At 32.3% G+C, this 11,476-nt stretch overlaps 1 protein-coding gene across 1 annotated transcript; it reads right to left on the bottom strand.

Moving 5' to 3' along the window:
* Positions 1-3,270: 3,270 nt before the first annotated feature.
* On the bottom strand, positions 3,271-5,314 carry LOC118043090 (zinc transporter 1). Its single transcript, XM_035050923.2, has 3 exons — positions 4,457-5,314; positions 4,195-4,344; positions 3,271-3,726 (listed from the first exon to the last, which is right to left on the bottom strand). The coding sequence occupies exons 1-3, from the start codon at positions 5,081-5,083 to the stop codon at positions 3,421-3,423; spliced, it is 1,083 nt and encodes a 360-aa protein (XP_034906814.1). The 5' UTR covers positions 5,084-5,314; the 3' UTR covers positions 3,271-3,420.
* Between the last annotated feature and the right edge of the window lie 6,162 nt (positions 5,315-11,476).

The following is an 11,476-nucleotide window of genomic DNA, read 5'->3' as shown; positions in this document are numbered from 1 at the left end:
TTTTTGTGTTGTATAATGCAGCTTTATGGAGCTGTCTCTTATTATTGGACAAATGCTACTAATCTCATATCACCAATAGATGATCGGATAAGTAGGACACTCCTGGCAAAGACCTAAAATTATGAATCACGATCCTTCTGGGGCCAATGCATATAATTTAAGTATTTAACAAAAAAAATAATCTTCAATGCTGATGTAAAAAGCTGTCAAATTCAACATGATTCCCTACTTTGTTAGACAGCAAGAAATTGCATTAGTTCTTGTTAATAAATGATTAGAACTTGTATAATGGAAAAGAATATATGCCAGGGTCGATTTTGTAATCATGTCACAACCATGACAGCTTTCCAGATCCAGAAAAAAAGGTTTGATGGAAGTTCGATTCCACCAAAGAAATAGCTATAGCTCATTAGTTCTTGCAAAATGGTGTCTTCCCAGACCGTGTGTGTATACAAGAGAGCTTTTGTATGAACAGGAGTTGCAACAACAATCGGCAATCGAAAATAAAACCCACGAACCTTCAGTTTGTCAAATAAACAGCAAACAGCAGAAATGTACTTGGAAATTAAGGTCGAAGTTGAGTGGCATATCAGGTTCTTTCAGTTTTCTGTTTTCATCGAAGTGTTCTTGGAATCAAGACGGTTTGATGACTTAACTCAAGATCTTTCGTTTTTTCTTTTTATATATAACTTGAACTATCAAATCAAAGCAATTGATCACTAATATAGTCATTGTAACCTTATTATATTTGTTTTCAGTTTTTCAAAACAGTCATTACAACCATTTGTTTTTTTAATGAGGTGATCAATTCTTTCGACTTGATAGTTTGATGATCAAAATCAAGAAAATGAAAGCTGATGGGTTAAGTTGTTTTTGGTTAGAGTTTATTTTTACATTTTAAAAGTATTTTTAAAAAAATTATTTTTTTATTTTAAATTAATTTTTTGGTGTTAGATTATTTTGATTTTTTGATATTAAAAATAGTTTTTTTAAAATTTTTTTATTATTTCAACACATTTTTTTAAAAATATATTTTAAAAAATAATTGCAACCAAACATCCAAATTCAGATCTCTTTTAACCAATTAACCTTAATTATCTCATCTATCAAAAGTCAAGTTTATATAGTGGGGGATTAGCTTGATTTATTTTTACATTTTAGATTAAATCTTTATTGTCTCTGGAGGTCCAATCACTTTCAATTTGTCTTTATATTTTAGGTTTCTTTAATCTATTTTTCTAGAATTTATTTTCATCTAAATTAACGAAATATTTGAGAAACTTAAACGCAACCTAATTTATTATAAAGATATTTGAAAAAGATGATTTATCACGTGCTATTAAAATTTGAATAATTTTTTTTTTTGCATATTTATTATTTTTTAAACAAATCAGGTGTGATTGGAGTTTCTCAGGCCATATATTTAAAAACAACTATACCTATAAAGATACACATATAAAAATTTTAATTTAAAATATAAGTGCAAGTTACGCTATTTTTTTTATTTATGAAAAAAGTGTTCACTAAGATGGTAAATGAGTTGACAAATTCCAAATTGAATCTAATAATAACTTATAAGAAAGAATTAATACATCGATCTAATTGTGAATTTTCCCATTTAAAACTTAACTAAAAAGAACAGGATTATATATAAAAAAATAACTTCGATGGTTAAGAAAAAGACAAGTCAACATGTTATTTCAGCCATAAAATGCGGTCCAGAATTTATCACCCAAGAGTTTCTTTTTTAAATAGATAATTTTTATTTTTATTTTTTTATTTATTATGATGGTCTTTCTAGTTTTTTTTTATATACAAAAGCTTGCAATATTTTTTTGAAAAAAGAAGACGTAAATAAATAAAATTGAAAATTCTGATTGTCTCCTTTTACCTTATATTTATAGTGTGTTTTTTTAATCCTCAAAGGTTTTTACTTGTAACAAATTTATTATTTATGATTATTTTTGTGTTAATTAGTTACAGAACTCAATAATTATTTTACGTTAATGTGTGCTGCAAATAATCATAGCTGAAAAAATACCCAACGATTCTTTGTATTTATTTTACTGTGTTGCACAATAACCATAACAAGAAAAAATTACAGAATATGACATGTTAATGTGAGAACTGAGAAGGAATGAAGATGTTTATCTTCAAATAAAAATTATTTTAAGAATTAATGTGTTGTTTTTATCTACATCAATTATTATTATTTAAAATTTTAAGGTGAAACTCATGATAAAATGACCTACATAAAGTCATTATGTTAAGAATCTATAATAAAAAAAATCCATACAAATGTGTTAAAAATCCAAAATAGAATAAAATTATTGTATTTTTTATGAATGATAATTTTTAATTAAAAATATAATTCAGAGTTTTTTCCGACTTGAAAAAACTGATTCAAAAGGGTTGACTTATAGCAATTTTTTTTTTTTTTATTCATGTGAGGTGATCAAATTAGCTTATATATACCTTGATTAATTCTTATGGTCTCTAAAATTAATAACCAGATAAATCTCCTGTAAAAATCAATATTAATAACCATAGAGCACAAACTTGAAATTAAAAAAAAAAAAAAATTTATTCCCAAATTCATATTACTCGCCGCCTACTAGATGGCTATTATAAACTTCTTATTATACTCTCGATCGCGTCGAATTAACACTGTCTAATTCCCATCCCCTAAAAGGATTGAATATTCTCTTATAAGTGACCTTCGTAACTCCGTGGGGAATACTTGGGAGTGGATTTTGAAACAAAACCACTCTTTTTGAGTGGCTACTAGCCTAGGCTCTAGAGCTCAGCACCAGCCATCATGCTGCAGTATTTCTTGCCTTTCAGCTGCAACTAAAATAAAATGCCTTTAAGGAAAGGTTCTCTTCATTTTCTTTAAATACTATATATAGACGGGAAACAAAATGCTGTCATGCAGGGCTCCGAAGATTTTTTAACCTCGAAAGCTCGATTCGACACCCCACTTGGGGCGTTAAGGGTGGAGAATTGAGATGCGGTCCTGCTGTTTAAGAATTGCTTTCACCGAAATGGAATATATATATATATATATATATATATATATATATATATATATATATATATAGACCTAGGCATGTCGTCATTTTGCTGGGTATCTTTGCCAGTGCACTCGGCTAATTAAAAAAACAATGCCTCCGAATATGAAATAGTGAATCGTTGATTTTTGCTGCTTCCAAATAGTGACTTCTCTTAGTAAAGACGTAAGGGTTCAAGACTTTCAATCCACGGAACCGAAAAAGAACCGTGCGTCGTCGGAAAGCTTTTTACTCAGCTCAGATAAGCGGTCATCATTCAATTTAGGTTAAGAAGAAATATACACCGTAAATTAAGGAAAGAGGAGCTAGGAAAAAAGCAAAGGCTTGTGCTTGTATAGCTTGGAGAGTTTCAAGCCCATTTGGCCAAGAAAGACATGCAACCAGCCCCTAGAAGAAGCGAAACGTTTGCTCCTAGTTGAATCCGGAGATTGCTTTGCATCCTTGGACTCATGAAATCTGCTGCTAACAGGTCAACAAGTGCCATGTATATTAAAATCCCCGCTGAAGCTGCGTTGAAAACGCCCTCAACTACTCGAGCAGTTGGGCTGCTCTCATTGTAAATGCTAGAGATTCCAATACCGACGGCGATCCCCACCGGGGTTGTCAGGGAGAAAAATGTTGCCATTATTGCCATTGATGTAGATTTGAACTGTGCCTTTAAATACCAACAAAAACTCATCAGACTGCAGAAAAAAACTCAGGTCTTAACTTGTAAAACTGCAGGTTTCCCATAATCATTCACGTGTGAGGCAATTTTGTGCGTGTATGGCCCACCTGTATGCATGATGAACAGGTACGTAGATAACTACTTAAATCAATTTTTTTTATTAATTTTGTTACACAAGGAATTGACCATTTGGGATTAATATAGCACAAAGTTTGATGAAAAGTGAAATTAAAAGGAAAGATGTTGCCATTCTGTCGACATTTCCAACCCAGTCTAGCAAACAATAAAAAGGCTTTTAAGACCTCTGCATACAATTCTACTGGCTGGAAGAAAGCATTGATTGCAAATAAAAATTTTCTTCATTAAAATCAAAAAGGTATATCAGGTTCATTATACTTTTATAATTTTTTGACGTGGCATAAAGTTTTTACCAAATTAATTATGTGTGATGTATACCAGTGTGATGCAGCCACCAAGTCCCATGCCTTCAAAAAACTGGTGGAAAGACAAGGCTGCCATGAGAGGCTTTATTGTTTTCGGACTCCCAGAAGCACCCAGAGATATTCCAATAATTATTGAATGAACTACAATCCCTAGCTCCAATACCTGGAACAACGTTCATCCAAGCACAAAACATATATAGGTTCTGTTAGTTAGTTCATCATTAAAACCAGTCTCAAGAAATTGCAAACAGCTTAGATTATGAGATTAATCTTACTTGTGATATAATTCTCCGACGAATCAATTCGGACAGGGCCAAATCTTCCTCTGGGGAGGCAGAACCATGGGCATGACCATGCGTAGCATGTGTATGAACATGTACATGACCTTCATGCTCTTCAGCTGTCTCTTCATCTGTAGTATTTGCCGGTTTGCTCTTGTTAAAATGCATCCTCTTGTAAAACCCTGTTGCAAATGTATCCACCATTAGTGTCCCTATTGCTGTCATCATGGCAACAAAACCTGTGAATGGAAAGTCCCCCCATGGATTCTGGGCAAGGCATGGCGAGGTTAGGTTATCAAACGCGTCCGGTAGTATGTGAATGAATCCGGTTGCCAGGATAACACCAGCTGCAAATGCCTTGATCATGAAGAAAATATCATTTTCAGGGCTCAAGGCTTTTATTTTCTTGCCTAACAGAGGGAGGCCAACACCAATAGCACCAGCAACAAGAATTGAGAGTATTGAACCTAGCTTATACTTTAGTGCTTCACCCTTATCATGCTTTAAATCTTCAACCTCGCATGTACACCCACAAGAGACTATAGTAGGGTAAAGAAGAAGAATCAAGACAGATGATATGATCTTACGGACGTTGAAGGAGCAAACTTGAAGATCAGTCATGGCTTCTCAGAGAGGAGGGATTGGGAGAGAATTGACAGCTTTCAGGTTTGCGAGTTTAATTCTGAGAAATTAATGATCAGTGAGTCTGGTCTTATATACACGGAAAGGAAAGAAGAGGAAGGAATGTGTAATATGCCGACTGTTCGAAATCACTGGATGGCTAATAACAACAGAATATTTTATACAGTCAACATGATCACACAAAAATAAGAATTTGCAGGAAAAGGGAAACCGAACCACTGGCCTAACCTGAAAGTACTCCATTAGTACATATATATGTAGTCTGCATGTGATCTGCTTTCACAGATATATATATATATATATATATATATATAAGTGCGGAGCCAGGAATTTTTCATGTTCTGGGCTATTAAATAAATATATAATTTTTTTAAAAATAACTATTAATTCATGTATATAAATTTTTGAAGTTAACATTACAGTTTTAATTCAAATACATTACATAAAATATTAAAAAAAAATTAAAAATACATAAAATTAAAGTAAAAAGTAAAAAGAAACTCACTATTGAAGTTACGTCATTCGATGTTTTATGAAATATAATTAATTTATAATCAAATCTGAATCGATATTATAACAACCCCTCAACCAAGATAAAATAATAATCTCATGTCAACTGGAAAACAAAATAATTAATTTTTTTCCCTCTCTCAATTCATCCTTTCTTCACTTGATTCTTTTTTAGATTAGAGTTTTATAAGTTATCTTTGTAAATTTATAAGGTTATTCTCTTACTTTTTCTATTTTTTTTCCTTGGATTTTTTTTTATGTTATCCCTTTCTTCTCTCTCTTTCTCTCTTGCCTTTTCTTTTCTTTCCCTTTCTATTCTGCTTCTTTTCAGTCAGCAACATATATAAAAAAGGAATAGCTTATTTGTTTTTATTTTTTAATGGCAAATAATTATTTTACCCTTAATGAGTTGTTTTGCTTTTATTTGACAGTTTTTTTTTTGTTAGCATTATCAAGCTCCGTTCATTCTAAAATCTTAACCATATTTTATTCAATATATTTTAAGATTCTTCGTAAAATTTCAGCTCAATTTAATAGTCGGATTGAAAATTACGTTCAATAACGTAAAACTAGTCAAATTGTGATTTTTCATTAAATTTCTAAATTTCTTCAAAAATTCTGAAATTTTAATCCAAGTTAAAGTATTATATTACAAGGCTCTACGCAAATTTGTAAAATTTTTTGATAACTTAATTAAAAATTAAAAATTTATTTTATATAAAACTAGTAAAAAAAACAGTGATAAAATTTTATCCTGGGCTAGAACCCACCCTAGCCCTCAGCACAGCTCCGCCTTGTATATATATATATGATTTAGTGGTTCATAAACTTGGCACCAAAAGTAAATTTAGCAGTTTATGATTATTAATTACATTAAGTAATTATCACAGGTGTCGTGTTTACATTTGTTGTGGCTGCACATATCTGCTGCAACCCTACCAATCGTTGAAATACGTACTCATAAAAGAGAAGCTCGTCCACATGAAAAATTATCTTTCATTTTTTTAAAATATATACAACTCTTCAGCACATTTCCATTCTACTTTGAACGGCGAATCCCCGCCATTAACAACGCATCCAAATAGAATTTCACATTTATGATTTATAGGAAGGATTCCAAGCGTTTAGATACGGTAGAATCCCTTCCTTCGAACAGGTTTTCAAGCAATTACGGAGCCAGGAATTATTTTTATCATGGAATACGAATAAATAAACATAAATTATTTTTTAATATCCATCATTGAATAAACACTCTGGTTTCAGGTCTTTTGTTTTCCATCACTTCACTAATAATGCATGAAAATTTTCGCATTATGAATAGAAAGATGAGCAAAGAAACCATACTTTATACCAATGGGAGTTAAGCATATGGCAAAAAATATTGTAAGTGCGTGAAATATCATGAAGTTTGATTGAGTATTTATTTATTTAATTTTATTAATATGAATTTTCGGGCTAGCTCACTGTACCTCGACTAATCTCACGGATCCTGAAGTTAATGACCATGTAAACTTTCAGTGGTCTTAAGGTTTATGAAACTTAAACTAGTGACCTTTTGGGAGCAAATTTAGAGCCTGACCAATTAGGCTACACTCCTCATAGTTGATTGAGTATTTATTTGCTGCTATAAGATGGGGCTAAAGAGTAAAGAGCGTTTGGGAACGCGTGCAAACCGCGTTCCCCTAAAATTTTTTTTTTTGTTGCTAAAAATTAATTTTTTTGGTATGTTTTGGATCATTTTGATGCATTAATTTAAAAAATAATTTTTAAAAAATAAAAAAAATATTATTTTGATACATTTCGGCACGAAAAACACTTTAAAAAGTAACCGCAACAACACTTCTAAACTTATTTTTTTTAATTTTATTTGGGATCAAATACATATAAATTGAGATATATAAAATGGGTTATTTTTTCCGGAATAGAAAATCCTAGAGATTTATTCAATGAGTAAGAAGACAAATAGGATGCTAAAGGTTAAGAAGTCCAATGAAAAGGTACGAGGCTAATAAGAAATAATGCAGACGAGACTATTTACATATATGAATTTGGAAAAAGGTAAATAAAAAAGCTACACTTATAAGATGGGATATTATATTTTTTTAGGATTTATTTTTCTACCTAGGCTACAACCCACCTCAGTTTTCTATGCTCCTCCGCCCCTGTTTTCAAGTATTAGAAATATAATATTTTATATTTTATATGTAATCAATATACAATTTTAGTCCGAATTCGTATGGATGGTAGTGAATCATGAATAACTTTTGTTTCTATATTTTAAAAGTATTTTATATTGATTTAAAAATATTTTTAAAAAGATATTATTTTAAATGAAAAATACTTTTAAAAATAATAATTTATTATATCTTCAAATAAAAAAAACTAATGACCATTTTAAGATGAGAAAGTAGGTAGGTGTGTTGGATGGTAGCAAGAAGAAATAGCCAGCTAAAGAGCCAAGTGTGGACAAAATGTTGTCATGCATTCACCTAAACCAAAGAAAACTTTGCTTGGATTGAAACGGTAGAGCTCACTTTAACTTTCCGTCTAATATATGTCGATACTATGTCTTGTTTTTTTTATTATTATTTCTAAAGTTATGCCACTTTTCTTTTTACATTTTGTTCAGTTCCCCTTGGCCGGGCTTTTCACGCAGCTATCTCGCTGGCTATTTGTTAAGTAAGTAATTAATTTTAACTTTAAAAGGTGTTGTGCAATTGATTAAGTAAGTAATTAATTGATTAAGTGCTAGATTTATTTTTTAAAAATTATAAATTTTAAAATTATTAGAGGTTTATAAGATAATTAATTTTAAAATTTTAAAAGATTAGTTGAAGCTTTGTATATAATTTTCTTGGCCTTGTTAAGCTGCTTAAATGTCGCTGATGAAGGGAATTAAAAAAAATAGGCCCGTTTTTGTTCTCGTCTCACAGAAATTCTCTTTTCAAGTCTTAACAGAGGAATTCTTCATCCCAAGTGCATTTATTGAAAGTATTCATTTTTTATATCTTTTGTTATATAGTATGTATGGTTACATGTTATGTAATTCAAAATCTAATGAGATGGAATAATTCATAACATTCTTTTATTTGGATGCAGATTTTTAGTAATGTAATGAAGAATTCATAGAACTTTATTTTAGTCCTTGTGTGTGTGTGTGTGTGTGTGTGTGTGTGTGTGTGTGATTTCTAATTACAGTGGTCCTTATTTGAAAGTTCTTTTGTTGCTTATTCTTTAAAAAAATTATAATTCGATCCTTATGATGAAAAACGTTTCACAATCAAGTGTCCATGAGATTACGCTTATATAAGGAGCCAAAGTGAACTGCCAGCTGGATATCTCAGGTATTCTTCAGGTCTTTTCACCTTTGAACCATGGAAAGTACTTGGGGTTAACATCACTAATTGGACGTAATAAACATTTGATTCTTGCCTATTATTTTGAGGGATCGTTTTTGGAAGAAAATTCATGGTTGGAGATGTAACAAACGAATGTGAAATAGAGGAAAATAGAATTGTAAAGAGAAATTCCTCATGTATTGTGAATGATACAGCAGCTCGTTCAAATAATGAGATGGAATAATTCATAACATTCTTTTATTTGGTTGCAGATTTTTAGTAATGTAATGAAGAAAATTCAAGGATGGAGATGTAACAAACGAATGTGAAATAGAGAAAAAGAGAATTGTAAAGAGAAATTCCTCATGTATTATGAATGATATAGCTTGTCCAAATATATACAACATGCAAAGAATATTCTAACTAACTTATCCTGTCACAGGGGTTGTGGCATTGTTTGGTGATGGTGGAGGCTCTTTGTCGTGCCTCCTGTGTGAGGGGTGTTGTATGTTGGGAGAGGTTTTTCAATTTAATCATAAAATTATAATTAATGTTTAGGAGTCGCCGCCTAATATTATGGTCACTAGGAACCTATAGTCTGCGAGAGTCTGAGTAAGGGACTAGTTGCGCAAGGAAAAGACGCATCGCCCCCAGTGCACCTACTTAAGGTAAGCTGCATTGTTGTTTGATTTTTTTTTTCTAAGTCAGGTTGGTCTTTTATAAGGTTCAAGGCAGATCTCTTTTCATGAGAAAGTCTCTGTCTTATTGGGTTAAATCTTAACCGTTCTAAAATTTGAATATTAACATCGCATTTATACTTTGTATCTTTAATACCCAAGCGTGTACTTTATCGTGTAATTTTACACCCCACAAATATCAAAGTCTACATCTGGATCAAAAAAAAAAAAGATTGGAAAAAGATTTTTGACATGTTGGCTAAATCTTAATGGATAATCATAAACTGGTTACGATATCCATTTTTTGGAATTTTTTTTAACATGAAAAAGATGCAATTTTTGTTTTTGTTTTATGAAAAATATACTTGGAAAAATTTTAAGATTTGGCCATATGCAACAAAATATTGTTTTTTCTTTTTGAAAATGTTTTGAAATTATTTTTTTGAAATATTTTGGAGAAAAACTGGGTATTTTAATACTGGATTTGTATTTTACAATGTAAATATACAACCCGATATTATGCAAAATGGATATAAAAATATTTGAGAAAATCACAAATTTTTTAAAATGATTTTTTGAATTTTTTTGAAATAATATATATATGTGTGTGTGTGTGTGTGGAGGGGGGGCTGGGCCGGCCCAACCTACAAAAGGGTGGGCCGCTATCGACCCAAAATGGTTGGGCCAATCTCGGCCCGACAAGTATTTTTAGGGTGGGTCAGATCCGGCCCATAAATGTGGTCTAGGCCGTATAAGATCCAACCCACCTTCAAAGTTGATGGTTCTGCCATTACATGCAAAATATCTTCAAATATCTTTTGCATGCAATGACCACCAAAATGGGGCAGAAGTAGGGGGACGCCACCTGATGCAAGTGGGAGGCGCTGCTGGTCTGGGTGGTTGACAAGAGGTTGGTGGCGGCGTTGATGGGAGCTTGGTGGCCGGAATTTCTACTACACAGGAAGAAGAAAATCTGCAAAGGGAAGAGGGAAAACCTCGCGGTGGCTGCCCCTATCACTGGTGAGGATTTGGATTTGTGGGGAGGCTAAGACGCCGTCTATTGGTGGGGGAGAAAGGCTTTTGTGGGGTCTTTAACGGCTAAAGACGCGGTGGAGAGAGAAGGAAGGAAAAAAACTGCATAAATGGGGCGAAAAGGCTGGTTTTTTAGCCAACTTTGAACCCGATTTTCTTCTCTCTCAGGCCATCAATGAAGCGTCTAATTATAGGCGATGGAAGAGGGTAATCTCATCTTCACCGGGGTAAAATTTAAGCTCTTGATTATGTTGAGAAGGATCCCAACCGTTGGTTCAAAGGAGCCTCCCTGAGTTATCAAATATGCAAGAAAAGGCTGCTTGAGTAGACCTCTTCACGTCGTCGTCGGCGTTGCTGTGCCATCATTCATCCTGAACCGTTCACATGGGATTATAGAGGAACTGCAGGGGATCAGTTTTGTGCAAGTTTTGTTCGATTTGATGGAGAAATCAAGCATTAAATGCACTTGCAAAGTAGGCTCTCACGCTGTTTCTTTTTGGTAAAACGGGGAAGACAATAAACAGTGACAAGATGACGCGTCGTTGTTCCTCTCTCTCTCTCTCTTTTACACATAAAACAGCGCCGTTTTGGATTGAATTAGGGATTTTAACTAATTTTCAATTTAGTCCTCTATCTTTTAATTGATTTCAATTGAACCCCTAATTAACCCTAAATTTTTTATTTAATGCAATTAAGCCCCTGATGAACTTCAATTGGAACCCCGAAATTATGCGCCTTTTACAATATGGTTCTTGGTCTCGGATTTTGTCAATTTAACCCCTAATTGACCATTAAACTTTCAATTTCTTTAATTT

The sequence above is a fragment of the Populus alba genome, chromosome 10 (genome assembly GCF_005239225.2).
Source record: "Populus alba chromosome 10, ASM523922v2, whole genome shotgun sequence".
NCBI lineage: Eukaryota > Viridiplantae > Streptophyta > Magnoliopsida > Malpighiales > Salicaceae > Populus > Populus alba.
This window is presented reverse-complemented; position numbering and strand designations above follow the sequence as displayed.